The sequence below is a fragment of the Thermobia domestica genome, chromosome 10, assembly GCF_964235325.1.
Source record: "Thermobia domestica chromosome 10, izTheDome1.hap1.1, whole genome shotgun sequence".
NCBI lineage: Eukaryota > Metazoa > Arthropoda > Insecta > Zygentoma > Lepismatidae > Thermobia > Thermobia domestica.
This window is the reverse complement of record NC_137463.1, coordinates 119,872,395-119,892,163: the sequence shown is the minus strand read 5'-3', so window position 1 is coordinate 119,892,163 and position 19,769 is coordinate 119,872,395. Positions and strand designations below refer to the sequence as shown.

Sequence of the window (19,769 nt, the reverse complement as noted above, 5' to 3'; positions counted from 1 at the left end):
AGAGAGATAGAGAAGAAGGAAGACGAAGAATAGGGGCGCCAAAGATTTAAGTGAGAAATAACTAACGCTACAGAGATAGAAGTCGAATTTCGCTCTCAACAAGTCCATAGCCAAAATATTCTTAACATGCCAAAAGGGTGGTCTACTCAAATACGTAGACTCAAGGGGGCGCCCTGCTGCCAAGGATGCAAGTTCTGTGTCCATCAGATCCCAATCCCACAAGAGTTTGGTTGTAAGATTGAAATCTGAGCCCCGTATCCGGCCCAAACCAGCAGGATCTCGGAATCCTCCGAAAGGTTAGAGACGGCGTTAATTTAGAATTTCAAAAGAAAAAAAAATCATCCGACCTCTTGGAAACTAGAAGATTCCAGAATAGTAATGAAATTAGAGTAATAACTAAGATATCCCTAATTAGTGATTTGCCAAAATAAAAAAAATTAAATAAACTGATTTTTGGATCGGTGATTTCTATTGCCAAACCTCACCGATAGCTCCCCTTCGCAGAATGCGCTAAATTCTGAGGCATCGATTAATTTCCATCACTATCTAGTTTGAAAACTAAGAAAAGAAAACGAAAATACTCAAGGGGGGAGAGGTCGATGCCCGGGTACGGTATAATAAATTTTAATAACTAATTGTTTTGATTCTGTAACCCTGTCAGAGCTGTCGCCTCCATGAACATTGTAAGCTAGCCCGAGTAGGTAACGTGAAGAAAAAAAAATCTCACGGAGCAGGATATTCTATTTTAAAACCGACCAGAAAATATAATTCACTACAGCCCTGTTGTATAACTATTGTCTTTCCGTAATTTATTATTCAATATGCCTAGTAAGCGATTATATGATGCTACCCATGCTATCAGATGGTATTACTATGGTTGATTATTATTATAACACATTAAACTACAAAGTATTACCATAGTCCGACTATATATCGCGCTCCGGTCCGCGTGATATTATGGTGCAGGGGTCAGAACCCGAGATGTTTGTAGCTACACGTATCTATTCAATATATATATATATATCCACACGTGGCGAAGTATTCACTGGGCTACTATATATATTTAACTATATGGGTGTCCTATCTTCTATATTCATTTACTACAATATTCATATACTTTCATATTCATATTAATATTCATATAATATTCATATCATCATTCTTTTCATTTACACCGACGCTATATTTTACAAACACCCTGTCTCCTCTATCTACGCCCAGCCTATATACACATTTCATCATAACACTTTAAAATCTATAGTCACTACAAACATTTCCCATTCCGATCACCGCACGACAACCTCACTCGAACTCAAGACTCTTTCACCACACACACAATACTATGTAATACCTGGTAGCTTTATTAAGAACGAAAAAAAATCCTACGTATGTTCACTGAAAATAGAATTATCTGCGATAATATTTAATGTTTACGAAATTCTGACAACAATGAAATTATTCTGCAGCCACAAAGAAAGAAATGAACATTTAATATAATTTCAAAGCGAAGAACTAGCATCATATCGCCCGACTTCTGTTAAAAAATTACGTATTGTTTATTTACTTAAATATTTCGATTTCTAGACTAAGCAGAATGTTGTAATTTTCAGGATATATTAATTTTGGGTCACTTGACCTAACTGTACATCCATATGGGCTGTGAATTGTACCTTCTAGGTTTTATTTCGAAAAGAAAGGTCAATTTCATGGAAACTAAATCACTAAGAACATCGACATACGAATGGCGGTTAGTACTGACTTTTGACACTGGGGCTAGCGACGATATAATCAACCCTTGAACAACTGAATGTGACCTTGTACACGGAATTATTGTACTATATTACGTTCACTTTTAAATATTGTGTATGAGTTCACTTAATGACGGAATAATAAAAAAAATATCGCATAGCAAATACTACACTGTCCATATTTAATTATCTCACACACTCTTTCATCACTTAACTACCACTACCACTGATACTACATTACAAATATACACATACTACTTAAACTACAAGACACATCATGCCAATACACACCAATCATCACTATCATTAATACATGTTATACTAATAAATATACACAGACAACATTCAGATTTTACCATTTTAAATCGGCTCGAAAGGAAAGGGAAAGAAAGGAAAAGGGCCAACTGGCCCTTGTATTTACTAAATCACATTCTTAAAATCAACCTGTTTAATCAATGCCCCGAGGGGACATCGAAGTGTTGACTAAACAATAGGACCCCGGCCCTGAAGGGGCAGGAACCCGGAACAAACTACATGTTCAACTCATCCCGCTGGAAGCCGTACTCCCAATTTGGGAGTCAGATAGGTGCCCTTACTGTAAATTTACACGTGCATTATTCTACCTATCTTAACTACAACGAAATTAAATACCGCCATATATGTAAAAAAAAAATCACTCGCTACCTACATAAACAAATCTATATATGGACAGGTCTTATAACCCTCAATTAGCAGGAAAATTGGAAGGTGAAAATATCAGGGGAAACACTGATCTTCAGAACCGGTTTTAGGAAAAGAAAAACGGAAATCACACTACTTCTGAATCCTGTCCATAGCGATCGGTAGATGAAATCATGGCGTCACTATATTGCACTTCCTATTTCAGCTTTTTAGTCCAGTTTTTTACTATGAAATTTAATAGTTTATGGCTCCTTGAGACCTCCAGCGATTTTACATGTTAATAAAATCCAAATGTTACCTTTATTTGCAGCTTTTCTAGCTCATTTTCGACTTTCTGAGCTAGAAGATCCGAATCTGGCGTCTTCAGTGAAACTTCCCGGCATGGAATGGAATAATCGCGCTCTAATATCATAGCGTGGGTGAATCATCCAATCAAAACAAAGCATTTTGGCGGTGGGGCTTTGAAACGAATAAAATTTGGTAAAATCTGGATTAAACTAGATTTTAGAAGGACCTAGGTATCTAAAAGAGAGGTGAAGGGTGGTCCTGAAAATTCTGTCGAATTTTAGATTGGTTATTTAATCTGAAAAGTTCCGTCCAATAGTGGACCTATGTTTTCAGATAGCACTGACACCGTAAGAATTGTAATAATCCATTTACACATCCATATACAAGACTTATAACTAATTTAAAATATAAATAAAGGTATTGACTCCCAAAACTATAATTCCTAGTAAATTTTTTTACAGTTTTCCATGTTAACTTGAAATAGAATAACAAACAAAATTACGAATTATATGAACAGCCAGAAATTTTTTGTTAAACGTCAAGTACAATCGGTGCAAAAAATTTCGGGCACCCTCCTATTAAAACATCATCACATTAGACTGTAATGGCATATTACACAACTCACGGAGGTAAAGGACACATGAAAATCCGCCTATACTGTTACAATATGCAATATGTTCATCTAATTTGCCCATCACAGTCCATCCAAGTAATGTTTCAACTACAAGTCCGAAATTCAATTTGCATACATTACCACACAACAATTTACCTGCGATATCTGACCCTAATAACAATTCTGTCTCTGAGTTATTGTCGTATAGATCACGGACCCAAATAAGTTTTTCTTTTAGTTCTTTTAACCATGGTCCTCACATGACCTCATGATAGTGCTACAAAGAACTGGTTTCTCTATTTGAATTTCACTGTGGGTTGTTCTCGGAGATCACTAACTACAATCTCGTAACGTTTTTGACTTTCCTTTGGAGCCTCAACACCACCGAAAAGATTGTGTATTAATGTTTCTTCATCATGTGCTTTGAGTCTCTCAACTGACTCACAGTTCCTTTTATTATGTAAGACCTTCGTCTTAACCTTTAGTGTTTGTAACAAATGTTGAGCACAGAAGTTTTGGTTTGTTTATGCATATGTAGCAGAGTCTTGCTCTTTAGTGTCCCTTTTCTCTATTTTCTGTAGTATGTTTTCTAGGACACGTGACCACATAATGTTTTCCCTTGCACTTGAAACAAACAACACACGTCTTCACTTAGTCATTTTGACGAAGACAAATGAAACAACACTTCTCTAACAAAATTTTCTTCTATTGTCCTAATGGCATCGTTCTTGCCTTTGTACAATTCTGTTCTTCAAGTTCCTGATCGCAAAAACACAAGTTTCGCACTTGTGGTTCTCACTTGAAAATAATGTGTTTGTTGTAGGGACGCTTTCTTGTTACATTATTTCTACGACTATCTTCATGTAATCTAGAACACTAAAACTAAAACCTGATCGTGCTAGTTTCATCCTTTCTCCATTTTCTACTTCACATATAAAAAATGTCAACAGTCGTTTCAGTTTGTCATTCAGGGTTGCCACACTCGAGACTCGCGATGATGCCAAACACGGATCTGAATTATGCTAGATTTTTGTAAATTATGCCAGATTTTCAAATTATCTTTCCTAACTAATTTTAAAGACCCGCCCTACTTATCTTCATTATTTTAATGAAGTGTTTCAACTGTATTCATGTACAAAACTAATATGACGCTGTCAGGACTGATAATGAAATAAATTGGTAAATGGCATATTATAGGGGAAGAAGGTCGCATTTATATTTTATGAATGGATAACATTTTAAGAAACATATACACAACATACCGCATCCGACACAGCTCTGAAGCATTTCTTTTAGTATATTACTAGCTATCCCCTGACGCTCATATCCGTCCCCTCTCAAGTTGTAAATTGAAAGGGACAGAAACATTCCAGATAACCACACATTCAGGTTTGAGTTGACAGTAATAAAACTATGGTAAGTAAATATGTTTTGTAGAGTCACGTTTTGCTATTTTTGGACATTTCTCTGAATTCAACAATAAATTATAACCGCGGAAATAGGCTGGTTTCATTGCTCCAACCATTGCTTCAACTAAGAAGAATAATTCCAGACGGTCCTTGAACCATCTAAAGTTTCGTTCTTTTTCTGTTCACCGGATGGAAGAATGAAATTATGCTAGATTTGGCCAAGATGCTAAAGTCAAGATGCTAGATGCTAAATGCATGTGAATTATGCTAGATCTAGCACCAAGATGCTAGATATGGCTTCACTGTTGTTATTGTAGATGTTCGTTTTTTATCATGATCTGAATTTTCAACTGTATGACGTAACAAAATTCGCTAAATCTTCTCTCGTAAACAACATTCTACAAGGGGAAATAATATAAACAAATAGGTTTCACTAGTTAGACCAATAGATTCTAATGATCTTAAGTGCGACACGAAGTGAACATATAAACAAAACAAGGGTAATTTACTCCATTTTGTATAACTAAACTTAGCAACTCGCGAACATAATACTCTGTTAATAACTCAGTACGTCTGAAACGATTTCGCAAACTTTCAATAACTTCGTCATAATTTTCTGCAGTGGGAGGAAAACTGTCCACAACGACTGAGTAGGTGTACCTAAGGCTATTGCTTGACGAATACACTAAAACTTTCTTCCTTTTTTATTTCGTCATCGTCATGTATGCATCTAAACTGACTCCAGAAGTTAAGCCAATTAAAAATATAACCTCGAAATTTCTTGAGTTCTAATTTAGGAAGTTCCAGATTTCTCCTTGGCTTACTGACCTTACTTTTATTACACCGGTCAAAACCACCATTGGTAAACTTTGCATTCTCTATTCTTACATCATTTGTTCTTCTTCTATACTCTCCTATTGACTGATACTCCACTTGGTACTACTCATTATTATCTTCATCCTCGCAGGCACGTAGCCAGGATTTCGTGAAGGGGGGGGTCCGTCACATGACATACTGTGGTCATCACACCAGGGTCTCGATAATTCTAAACAATTTTACTGGAACATATATTGGTTCGTTTAGCCAGAATTTCGTAACGGGGGGGGGGGGGGGGGCGTGACATGAAATTCTGAGGGCGAAGGATCTCGATCAATCTAAACTACTTTACTATCAACATGGTTTGTGAGGATATGTTGGTAAGTATTTTAATAAACTATGAAGAAATCTCGAATTAAAAAAAAAGTATTGAAAAAGATTATACAATATTTACATCCTTCCTCTGTTTATTCAAATATAACAATTTTCCTTTCATTATGACCTCAACTACTATAAAAAGTACATATTCACTATTATAAAAAGTGCATACTCAATAATGTCGTAAAATATTTTGCAATATCTGCGTTCCTTTTTCTGTTGAATCAAATGTTAACAGAACTTTCTTTCCACATATATTTTTGTTTTTACTATTCCGTCAACTACTGTCTGTTTCAAATGGCAGGTTAAAGGAGCAGTAGAAAATTATTTTTTGAAATAACATGTTTGATTCTGCAAGGACGCGATGCCGAAAAATTATGATAAAAAAATGTTCAAACTGTTACTCAACGGCACTATGCTTTCGGAAGCTTGAAATCTGCCTGGCTAGTAGCAGAAATTCTGAGAATTCCGCAACTTTTCCAGAAATTTCAAATTCCCTGACTCTTCCAGGTTATTTCGCTCTCCTCGCTGAGTTGAGTTGAGTTGATTTTAGTTTAGCGTCCCGTTCAGCAGCGAGGCTATATGAGACGTGGACCTACTGATTAACGTGGAATCCGAACCACATGAGCTCCCGCCGGGAATCGCTCTCCTCGCAACCATGCATTGCAAGTAATACAAATTTCCTCATAAGAAAGAGTAACCAAAAGCTTCCTGTAGTTTATTTTTTAACGCTGATCCTTCTTTTTCTCATTTCATTTTGCTTCATCCTTCCCTATTTTTTTTTTCACTTCTGGTCTCGAAGGGGGGGGGGTCCGGACCCCCTGGACCCCCCCCTTGGCTACGTGCCTGATCTTCGCAGGAAAGAAGTGTATCTAGAATATTCTCATCAATTGTACACATGTCCTTGTACAGTATTTCCAATTTCATAATTAATAACTTTATCTTATCTGTAGACGGTGTAGCTTGTTTCAGTTCCTCTTCAAAATTATTCATCGTCTTTGTGAAAAAAGAACGAATTGGTTTCCTTGATTTATATAACTTATCCCTTTCGTATTTGCACACTTTTCACGCTGAGTGGAGTATGTAAAGAGTTATCAAAACTATGCAGCACAAAAATCAGCTATAAACTTATTTCACTGTCTGTCAGACGTCCAAATAATAAACTTGCACTTTGCTCAAACACTAACCAACTTTTATTTGTTATTACAAACAAGAAGAAAGTCAGCCATATCAAATACACTAAAAATATTAACAAATCCTCCTATATTTTTACATTCTTCGCGCAAAATACTCTCCCGCAATCAGGACCGTATTTATATATTGTGCGCCCCTGAGCTCTACATAATTTGTCCCCCCCCCCACCCACACACAAACTTATGTCTCAAACAAGGAAACAAGCCGTGATTTTGCAAACGCACCAGATCTTTTCTGCCCGAAGGTAGGTATTTGACCCGAAGGTCCGTGGGCAAGTGAGACCATGGTAGTTTGCCATTGCCTTTTATGGGATGATGATGACGTATTAAGGAAGGGATGTACAGCTTAACTTGGGTTCCGAACAACTTGTGTCCCCGCCGGAAATCGAACCTGAGATTTCTTGATTACAAGGAAACGAGCTTAACCACTCATCCACTGCAGACACATTCGCTCCATACTGACATGTAATTATTCATGTAAGTTTTAATTTACTTTCCCGAGAAAATGCATTATATTAATTCTTAATCAACCGTTATGTTATTTTTATATTTCACAATTGCACTTGAATTATGATTGAATATCTTAAATATTTACCCTTATCATTGTAATAGTAAAATATGGAATTTAAAATATAAGGACTAAAAATTTCACATTGTTTATTTCGAACTTATCACATAACTAGAGTAAGTTGAGTAAAAAGCATTTTATAAAACTTTATATGTAAAAAATTATATTAGTTTGCGTAATGAGTATGGATCCTTATTGAGTTTTTAAGCTACTCGAACGAATAAGAGAAGCTCTTTCTAAAGTATTTGCAAATAAACTTTTTCTCTTGTATCCATTTTCTATTCTGATGTTTTACGTTACTTGAATAAAAAAAACTTCCCAAAGTATTTGCAAAAAAAATCTCAAAAAAATTATCCAAATAAAAATTATCCAAATAACTTGTTCTAGGTCCCTAGGTCACACCTGAGCTGAAATATGGGGGTGCAAAGTTCCCATAAGAATAACATGAAGCATTTTAAAAATGCGAAAATAACCAATATTAGAGTTACATTTATAGTTTTTGGAGTCGCTGAGATGAATAGTGACAGTTTTAATTCAATTCAACTTCAAGGTCATACTCCACTCTCCGGGAGGGGGTGAGATTTTAAAAGTAATCGACGAGTGTTTGAGGCCGTTGAGTTTAACGGTGTCAGTATTGATGATGTTCAAGTTCATCCTCTCTCCCTGGGGTGGAGGTGGGAGAGGATGACATTTTAAAATAATCTGATAAGCTAGCTAATTAGTAACTATTGTATTTAGAGCGAATTAAATACCGGTACATAAACATATTTTCTCGCGCTTGCGCGGATTGCTAGTTTTAGATATTACTTTATTGTGAATCTTAGAAAAATCCAAAATTTTGCCGCCCCCTAAATTCTGTCGCCGTTGCTCGAGCACAGAATAGCACTTACCTAAATACGGGTCTGCCCACAATACACAGATTATAAACTAATACAAAATAGTAGCAGTTTCTTTTGTGTTTATTCGGAAAAATTACAGCTGACTTCGTATGTAGAGACAAGTTCCTTAAATATTACTTTTTCCTATGTGAGTTAACAGATATTTATACATATTTTTAAGTTAATATTTTTAATCTGCATGCTTAAATACGTACTTACTGGAGGAGTACAGTGGATCAGGTGTGCCCAAATATTTTTGCTTGATTTCCTGATTCGGCTAATCTTTTGGAGATAGTGATTCCGGATTAGACCCGTGCTTTTAACGTTGTATTTATATTTATTTGTTGTAATTTTAATATACCTTAGCTAGAAGTACTCCTCTTTCATTTCCATCATTCACTTTTAGCTCTTAATCACAGATAATTTTATTGTGATGCTTTCATTCCTCTTCACTACATCTGTATTATATTACTGTGCAAAATTAGCACTTTCCATCTGTTAAGTGCTGCAAACTATGCACTATTCAGAAATAACGAAAACAACCTTCTCATGGTTCCAACCAGCACTATAACAACGCCCTACTACAGTGTTGTACAGTGGCGAAGCGTAACCCCACAAGTAGGATAGGCCCGATAAACTAATATTACCATTTAGCTCCACTACAAATATTTTGAAGTGCAGCTCATATTTCCTTCTCTCTGGGATTTGCAGGGAGGATGACGGAAATTTCCTCCTCACTTGATGTTTTCATTTCCTGTATATTTGAAAATGGAGGGAGGGGAAAAGAAAGTACATTCTTTCTGTTAGCTGTCAAATTTCTTGGATAAGCGCTTGTTACTTGCATCTCCCACTTTAAAGTAAGTGCAATACTGCATTTAATTAATGCATCACGTGACAATGACTTCACTAGAAATGTTAATACTCAGAAGGATCTTCATTCCAATCAACGCAAGATATTTAATATTGTATTCTACGCAGTGGCATATTTAAGGGGGTGGCTTCAAGGCTTAAGCATTCACCGAAATTTTATCGCAGCTTTTTGTTTTATATATATTGCAGAATTTTCACATTTCCAAGAATATAGTTAGCAAAGCCCCTTCCGAAATAAGAAAAACCTCTCAAAACAAAATTTTAAATACCCTACTGATTCTATGAAATTGAAAACAACTAAAATTACACACAAATACAATTACTTTATCCGATACAGTAGAGTTTGTTAAATTTATACATTTGTTTCCTGTATCAGACATATTCTGCAAGCTATTATGGACCAGGCCCCATGTAGGGGAAAAAACAGCTACTCTGAATAACTCCTGAAAGTGTACACCTAAATTAAACAAGTTATCACTAACAGAAATACATAACTCTACACAGAAACTTCTTACTTTGTGTTAAGGAAATCATTTTATAACATGTTAGCATTGAAAGTTGCCTTCAACGCTAAAACAAAACTCCCAGAGGCGAGCCTCAACAATGCGTACAATTGCACCTTCTCAACAATGCGTGCAATTCCCAGTGATAATAGCTTCGCTCCCTGAGCAGCATAACCCGTAAATTTATCTAGCGAGCTGGTGAGGTTTAGAGGGATAGATCTCCAAGTGTTTCCAGCCTAGTATTTTTTTACCAAAAAATCCGAAATGTTGAAGTATTGACTTTATAAGAAATCAAAGAAAATATACGGTAGAAAACAAGGTAGGCCCGACCTCAGGGCCTCATAGTACGCCTCACCACTGGCGTTATATAAATAAACTTGGAGAGGGAGGTTTGGAGTCTCCTATCAAATAGGCCTATTGTCCCTGGGACATCGAAAATTCTAAAACATACTTCTTTCTTGTACTAGACTGCTACTCTAGTGAATACTTATATCTATGAAATATGATCCTTTCTTAGCAGGAAATGCACTCTTATCGCATTAGAAAGTAATTCTTAAAGGGAAAAAATTGGATTATTTGGTGCAGATTGACTTTAGGAGGGTGAGAGAACTACAGCGTGGCCAACATAGCATAAAACCTATAGTGTAGAAAACACGAATTAACTTTAAAACATTGTTAATTTTTGCTGGGTAAGAAAGAATGCTATCTAACCAAGTTATAAGAATGGTCCATATATAAGAAGTAAGATCCCGACATATTTTTATTGTACAATCCTATTGTAAAATCAAATAACATATTTCTTTCGTAGATTTTGCAAATTTATGTTTACATAAAATGGGATAGCAGAAAGGTTTGCCAGTTTCATCACATTTGGCTATGCAAGCTCCCTTTCGTTAGTTTCCGCTTACATTTGTTTTCTTCCATTACGGCGGCATACACTCCCTAGTTATTTAATAAGACAGTTGTTTTGAAATACTACTATATTTTTGCTCTGCTTCGTTTTTCTCCGCAATTACTCACTATACACTGATGACTTTTATTACCTTTTCTGTTACTATATTTATCTTTTTACCCTTTCCTTTAACTTTTGTTGTTTATTAAAGCTTATTTGGTTGAGAGTGTTTTTAAAGCAAGCACATGCTCTATGGTTGAATACAAAGATCGAATGAATGAATTACACATGTTCTAATCCTATCATGAAAAGAGCTTGGGTAATGTAAATATTATCATATATGAAACATGTGTATTCTTCTCAAGATTCCTCTTTTCATTCTCAATTTCATAGCAATAGTAAGTAAATAACTGTTTTTGTTACCACGCTATATGTTTTACATTGGCTTTCAGTAACTTTTAGGAACATATTTGTAATTTCTTTACAGTCGGTAATTGAGAAACATTTAAATCAACATTAACTCGCTTGGTTCCGTATTCAGAATGCAAAAGATTTGTTGCAAATCGAGAGTACGGTTCCATAAATTTGGAAATTTGACTGAAATGTTTTGCACTACAAAAAAGAGTAATATGTAACTTTTAATGGTAATAGTATACAACAGTGCCTCATGATCTGTGCGCGTGGATACTTCCTACTGTTGCACTACGTATAAAAATGATTTTATTACATTTAGAAGTAGTAAGAAGCATCCACGTGCACGTGACATGCGATATGTGTTTCAAATCCCCCACATATACTCATACACTACGTACAAGGGCACATTATTATTCTTCGCATACCATAAAACACAACGAAACGCAACGCAAACCGACGTACATTTTATTTTATATTACTCAGTAATTAAATGAAAGTCGCATTTTTACCTCATTTTCAAGTTCCTATATCCTCAATGAATAATCCTTAAAAGACTGCACTTCGTGAGTCCTCGCTAAATGATGAGGCACTCTCGTATACTATATCCCTTTTAATTTTTTTGCTTATTTCACACCTTTAAATAAAAGAATAATTTATTACTATCATAACTTAAGCTCGGGCTTAAGTTTAGAGGTGCCCCTCCAATTTCAAACCTACAAAAAAGCAGATAAAGTATTAAAAATTGTTAGGTTAGGCTAGGTTAGGTTCGGTTAGGATAAGCTAGGTTGCCAAGTAAGACTAACTAGACTAGATCAGTGACTGGAATCGGTTTTCATAGAAGCTTCAATTATCACTTAAATTCAGTAATCCATGGTTATTATAAAAGAAAGTTTATGACAACTTGTTGCTCCTCCAGAGTAATATCACAGTAGTATCCAAAAGTGCAGCTTTTTAACGATGCATTTGGAAAAATACGACGATTAGAAATTTACAATTTGATATAGTTACACCCAGTGGTGCTATTCTAATTTTTTAACAACCGGTTGTATATATAGGGTGTCCCAGCAGGAAAGGGCCATATTTTGAGGAATGATAGTATGGGTCATGACAAGCAATCGTTCGAGATATCGATGAAAAGACCACACTATTTCGTACACATTGCTTCGAAGGTGCATATTTCCGGAATTAATGAAGATATCACATCGGAGTTATTCAAAAACAGGTAGATAGCACACATAATAAGCATTAGATACGCACTACGTTCATTATACTCACTGATTAAAGTATCCCGAAATTCATATTCGAATTTCTATCAGTCCATTCAAATTTCTGAATTGAAATAATTCAAAGTTGTTTGTTTTTATAACAATACAAGCGAGCGGGAAAAGTACAGATGTGTTTTTCACAAATTTTTTTGGCTTCTGTCTTCACTCTTGGCTAGGTCAAGCGTGTGTGTATTTATGTCTGGGTATAACAAACGGTTCTACAAACATGAAATACTTTAACAACTGGTTCTAGCAAAGCGGCTGTCTAGTACCATTGGTTACACCTAAAAGTGTATAGTTCAACCCTCTACAATGTCACTAACATGTTTTCACGTGTTTCGAACCTACATCAAAATGGCATATACTTTGGAATGCATCCTATATAATACACTAGGTTATAAAACTTAAGGACGAAAGTTAGTTTGATATGCTGCATAAGTCCCAAGTGGCATAGATCAGTGAACTTGAACTGTGGATAGAAATTAGTGTTGAAATATGATACAGGAAACTACAAAAACGAAAAAAAAACACGTGTTTAGAAGAACAAAAATGGAACTTTTGTACAGAGACAGTAACTTATACTGGAGGCATTGAGACTTATGATGCATCCCTGACAGTATAGAGGAAGTAAAATGATCCTTAGAAGGATTTGTGATTTCCACGGACAGCGATGCATGCTCTGCAAGGTGCTCTCATGCCACTTACAAGGTTGAGACTGAGTTGCTCTGGTATGGAGTTCCATTGCTTCACCATTGATGTTGACAATGCTGAATGGTCCTTGGTGCATCTGAAAGTGCTGCAAAATGTCTTTTCATAGCAGCTCACACGTCCTCGATAAAATTCAAATCAAGAGAGCAAGCTACCCGAATATCATCTTGTTTCAAGAGATCCGCCACCTTTGCTGTTTGATGCAGTCGCACATTATCATTCATAAAAATGAAGTTGTGGACGACTGCACTTTCGAAAACACGCACTTGGAAAAGGAATACAGTGTTACGATAACGTTCAGAAGTGAGTGTGCTGCGTTCAAAAACTTTCGAGGTTGATATGTCCATGCAACACTATGCTTCCCAACTCAGTAACAAATTGACTACTAAAACGATCATTTTTGACATGTTCTTGGTTCATTGCGTATTTGACCTCACTCCTTCTTGGTCCAGACGTTGCTGGCAGTGTGTGTGCATCAACGGAATATAAATAAGAGCCATTGGGCAAAGATACTACTCCCTTGAAGCAAATTGCCACTGTGGAACGATAGAGAGCGAGAGCTTTGCTATCCTCCTTAACGTGTTCGTAATCCAACCTGTTGTTTGAGATGAAGTAATTCTTGCCTCTTTTCAAATGTAGCGATTGTCCTCAGCTGTAGTTGATCACCATCTCTCCTTCACACAGCATTGCCTATAGTTCGGAACGCTTTTTATGCATGTGAAACAATGATGTTAGCAGTACCAAATTCCAGAGACACCGCACGTGTTACAGCTTTCCAATGATTCGTCCCAGTATGAAGTCATCTAAATGTCGTATTGAGCCATGTTTGTTGTTGTGAGTGACAGCATGGTCAACTATGATCAACCTTAATTGCTCTCTGACACACAATGGCTCGTCCCTTTCATTCAACTGCTCCGTGTTGGGAAAGCAGACTTATTTGGCGATACGGCGTGAAATGACTTGCTCATAGTGTACATGTAAGAGACTTCTGGCAACATGTTGCGGACTTTCATTCATTTCCATCTTGCATACGCAGTATTTTATGTTACTACATTCGTTCCTAAGTGTTCCACACCAGTGTACTAAAACTAGATTCATACACAATGTGTGTTGGCTGCTACTTTACCATTCAATTTTCACTGCAAAAATGGCTTCTGCATTGTTACTAACTGTTTTAATATTCTATGACTACAGTATTTCGGTACGTTTGATTTAAAAAAAAATCCTCTGAACGTTCTCTGAATTGTTTCAAGATTTTAGGCTTTATTTTACATGGTCTATTTATTAAGACTTTGGCTTCTTCACGTGGCTTAGTCAGTAGAGCACTCACCTCTGATAAGATGAGTCATTGGTTCGACCCGAGCCTATGTAAGTTTGTTGTGGTCATCATCGTTCCCTGGGTTTTCTCCAAGTTCACCCTTTCCCTCCTGATTCCTCCAATTCTTTCATATTCATTTACTTTGATTAACCAGTCATCCCCTTTAACGTAAAGAAGATAGAAATGTGCGGCAAGTTAAATATTGAATTTAATTCTTATTTTTTCTGTGATTTTTCTCCAACTAGCTTCAAAATCCGCTTTCCGTTAATCGGTTGTTCGAAGGTATCGTTTATGTTTATGTTTGATTCTTTAGTTCTAAGTGATGGACAACTTTGATGTTGTCTTGTGCTTATCGTGGTTATCAATGTACAACTTGTAAATAAAATCACTCTCTAACTGCAGGGCTGTAAATATTTTCTTTCTCAAAAACTAACAGTAAGATATTTACACGGGGTTGATAGTAGCAACACAGTTCTCATGTGAGGGGACTGATCTGAGCATTACTAGACCTTCGTAGCTGATAAGGGAAAGCAGTTCTGTGAAGTAGAGGAGGACAGTGGAAGCACCGTAACATATTTTTCACAAAGACGAAAAACCTGCATAGATGAAGATTAAAGTGACACGGGGGTGCACTGCAACGAGTAATAACAATGTTTCACAACGATAAATGGAAATGTAATCTCTTGCAATGAAAACGCATTTGTCGTACAAGTCACAGTTTCTTTTACATCACAATAACTGATGTAAAACATGTTGAATCTTTTTAATGATGGGATTTGGAATGGCCGTTATTAATAATAAAGCAATAATAGAACTGCAATAACAATTTACCTAAACGATAAAATTTAATGAAGAAAATGAATTAACCAACGCTTGTCTCTTCATTCCTTAGTGACATGTCGAAACCAACATGAAAGGATCGCAACTAGCTAAAAGCTGTTGTGTAAACTAAAGGAGTTGACTAGCGTAGGCAAATAGTTACCGCATTGGCTTTGTAAGCAGAAGATCCAGATGCGAATTACAATAGGTTCGAAGAATTATATGCTTCAATTTCAATCAATTTTCAGAGTGATAAGCAAGATCTCCGGTGGAGAAGGGAATTGAGCAGGACCATGTACGAAGATTTTTAGAATTCATAAATTTGTTTCCTTCAAATGTTTCAGTTTTGACATTTTCAGTTAATTTCAAGAATTTTCTCTCCTCTATATGATTAATATTTTTCTTTCTTTTCATACACATTATATAGTGGAATAATACAATATAAACACAATGAGTTATATTGTCTTTGATATGTAGCATTCATTTTACAACATGCTCCAGGCAATATGTATTAATCTGAAGTGAATATTTTGTGCATCAACTACACAGCAAAAGCTAGACTTAGTACTCTGCAAGCTTACCATCTATCATCATTCGCTTAAAATGTTCCGCGTATAAGTTGCGTTGTCCAGGCGTTTATGATGCCATGAAAAGTACTATATCCGACCTAGTAGAGGTATTTCACTTAAGGCTGCAAGTATGTATATAGCTGACAACCCTGTAGAATAGTGATTGGGTACTCAATGGTGAACAATAATTGGAATTCAGCTGTTAAATATACGTTAAAAACTTAATGTAAATACTAGACATTTAATAGTTGTCCTTTTTAGACCATTGCTCGAAGCAGACAGGCAGAAATACTTGGAGGGATTTCAGTGACTAGATGGAATTAAAAGATAGGAAATCAGTGATATAGCAGCTAGTCCATGGGAAGGACGGTAATGTAATTAGTGTAATTGAGCAGGCAGTCTAGCGATGGCGTTCATTATCGGTCTATGAGACCCACATCGGTGGACATGGGATGGCTTTGTCGAAATGGTCATGGGGTATACAAATTGTGGCAGACAATATACAATTTATACTCATACTTGAAGCAAACCAATCATCCGACAGATTGGTTGCATTTTGGAAATAGCAAATAAGCGGTAAACCTACAGATGGTCATCAGAAAAATGGAAACCCCTGTAGTTGGCATCACATCAGATGTATGGGTTGGCAGTGGTGTCGTGGCGCCCGCAGCCGCAGTGTTAGGTCGGTCTCCATACTACGTCAGGCGCAGTGGAACAGCAGTGTCCAGTGGCTGCAGCAGACGGAGGTAGTGTAAAATGGAAGACCTCTCAGATTTTCAAAGAGGGCAAATTGTTGGTGCGCGGTTATGTGGAGTGAGTGTGACGGCAGTGGCTACTGTGTTAGGTGTGTCGCGCGGGACAGTGTCGAAGTGATGACGGCCTACACACGGGAAAACCACATCGGGGAAGCAGAACAGTGGGCGGAAGAAAATCATGAGTGACAGGTCACGCCGGGTATTAAAGCGCATTGTCACGCAGAACCGTCTGCCGCTGCGGAGCAAGTGACGGAGGAAATCAATCAGCACCTCCCCCACCCTGTTTCGACAATCACAGTCCGCCGCGAATTACATGACATGAACTTACAGGGTCGTGTTGCACGGGCCAAACCGCTCATCAGGGACCATAACGCTTTCGCACGCCGCAAATGGTGCCGCGACCATGCAACTTGGACCGTTGAGGACTGGAAACGTGTGATATGGTCGGGTGAGTCATTCTTCACCCTATTCCCAACCACGGGCCGTGTTTATGTGTGGAGAACGCCCAAAGAAGGTTATGATCTGCAGTGTCTCCGCCCAACTGTGAAACATGGCGGCGTCTCGGTGATGCTGTGGGCCGCAATAGCATGGTTTTCATTGGGTCCTGTGGTCACTCTTAGTGGACGAATCACTGCCAACGATTATGTCGCAATTTTAGGAGACCACTTGCATCCTATGGTCCGGATGTTGTTCCCGGACAATGACGCCATCTTCCAGGATGATAATGCACCCATTCACACAGCTGGCGTTGTTGCAGCGTGGTTTGAGGAACATCGGGATGAAGTTCAACACCTCCCCTGGCCGACCAATCCCCAGATCTCGACATAATTGAACATCTGTGGTCCGTCTTGGAAACACGACTCCGGCGACGATTTCCACCTCCATTCTCTCTCACAGAACTGGCCGATGCCCTGCACGAGGAATGGTGTAAAATTCCACTTGCTACCATTCACGACCTCTATGCCTCTATCCCACGTCGCATCAAGGCTGTTCTGAAGGTGAAAGGTGGCCCGACACCATATTAATCTGGTAAGTTGCAATTTCGTTCAGGTGTTTCCATTTTTCTGATCACCATCTGTATATTGTTTTGAAAATCATTGGTTCCTTAAAGTTTGAAAGATTCCTGTTACAGGAGAAAAGTATCTAACTACATTCAACATTCGTTTGGTCTGTGTTTGTTTATCGTTTTGTCAACATCATCAAAAAACATTTTCTATAAAATGTGATTTGAAAAAGAGTTTAAAATACTTTCGACACAATGTTATTGAATTCTTACTAGGTTTCCATATTTTTAATTGACAAAATTATATACAATTCAAACGAGAATTACCGATTTCAAGATTATGGCCTGTATTCTGAAGGAGAGATACGAGGGGATATCAAAGTTTTAATTATCAAAAGGAAGTTATTAAGATATGGTGTTGAAATTTTGTCAGTGATTGTTATTTTTTTACAGGGTGTGCCAAAAGTGACCAAAATGCAAGATGGATAAGATTGAGGCTTTTAGTATGATAAAATTGCTGCATTTGAAGAGTAATAATGCAAGACACGTTCATGACGAGATGAAGGCTGTGTATGGAGATGATTGTCCATCTTAGGACACCATTGTAAAATGGAGAAGGAAATTCTAAACTGATCATGTGTCCCTCACAGACAACCCAAATGACGGACGATGCGGCCACTGTGAAGAAAGTGGAGTGTTTAATCCTCGAAGAAAGACGCGTAACAATCCAAACGATTTTGACGAGAGTGGTTTCAGTTACGGTAATGTGTGGAAAATTATCCATGGCAAACTTTACATGTCTAAAGTATCTGTGCACTGATTCCTCGTTTGCTGACACTTTTACAGAAGCAAGCATGGCATGAAATTTCCCAACAGATGTTGACGCTGTTAGCGGAGGATGAAGAGATCTTTTTCGGAAGTCTGGTAACTATGGATGAAACGTGGATATATCTGTATGATCCGAAGACCAAAATGACCAGCATGGAGTGGAAGCATGCCGATTTCTCCCTCCCAAAAAGGCAAAGGTGCAAAAGTGGCTGGAGGGAAATCATGCAGTCCGTTTTATGGGATTCTCGTGGGGTAATCCTCATAGATTGCCTTGCAAAAGGACAAACCGTCACTGGGAAGTACTACAGCAATCTCCTGGAGAAATTGAGCGATTCTCTAAAAATGAGACGCCGGGGCATGCTCTCGAAAGGCGTTCTTCTTCTAGTTGACAACGCACCAGTTCATGCACCTTAAGTTGCTATCGACAAACCAAGGGCGGGTGGCTTCCAAGTATTGCAGCATCTGTCTTATTCTTCCGATCTTGCAGTGACCTTTTCTTGTTTAACCAAATGAAGAATCTATTGTCTGGTCGCCATTTTGACAACACAGATGACGTCATTCATAAGGTGAGAGGGTGGTTTAAAGCACAATGTGCAGACTTCTACAATGACGGTATTCGTAAAGTGAGGGAACGCTGGGAGAAATGTGTAAATCTGGGTGATGACTACCCCCAGGGGTTAACAACTACAAATCACAACAGTTCCTGTTTCCTGATTGTTTTACTACGATAATTAAAACTTTATGATACCCCCTCGTATGATTAATATAGATTAATTGTTATGAAGTACTAGATTAAACGAAGGTAGTGAATAGTGAAGGGATGAAGGGGAAACAGATCAATCTCGAGAAACCGTAGATATTATATTTACTACGACAAACTCATAGAGCCCGGAAACTTCCCTATGCTCCTTACAATCAAACTAGATCAGACGTTAAACATACAATATCGACTTACATGAAACTTTTATATTTCAAACTACATTTGTTAGAACTATTCTAGAATAAAAGCATTCTCTATTTCTAAGTTTGCTTTAAAAATATACAGGGTAAGTCTTTGATATTGGTTTTCCTTTGTAAATTAATAGATTTAACCCTTAAATTACGAGGGTTGATCAACAAAGGCTGAGACTGATTATTGCACCGCAGTTTTCTTTGTTGCCGAATGCCAGCACGTTTAATAATTGAAAGAGTTGATTTCATGCATACTTTCACTAGGTGGCAGCATTTTCATATTGGTAGGTTGGGAGTAATCC

The 19,769-nt window shown here is 37.3% G+C and overlaps 2 protein-coding genes across 4 annotated transcripts in view; one reads left to right on the top strand and one right to left on the bottom strand.

Moving 5' to 3' along the window:
- The window catches only part of LOC145662076 (uncharacterized), a 90,759-nt gene that overhangs the window by 64,965 nt on the left and 6,025 nt on the right, over positions 1 to 19,769 (bottom strand). The window lies entirely within an intron of this gene.
- LOC145662075 (leukocyte surface antigen CD53-like) overlaps positions 11,099 to 19,769 on the top strand; it is a 101,804-nt gene continuing 93,133 nt past the window's right edge. For both annotated transcript variants that reach the window (XM_081727413.1, XM_081727412.1), the window contains exon 1: positions 11,099 to 11,235. In XM_081727413.1, the coding sequence (XP_081583539.1) occupies positions 11,185 to 11,235 (51 nt within the window). In that variant the 5' untranslated portion in view covers positions 11,099 to 11,184. The remainder of the gene's footprint in view (positions 11,236 to 19,769) is intronic.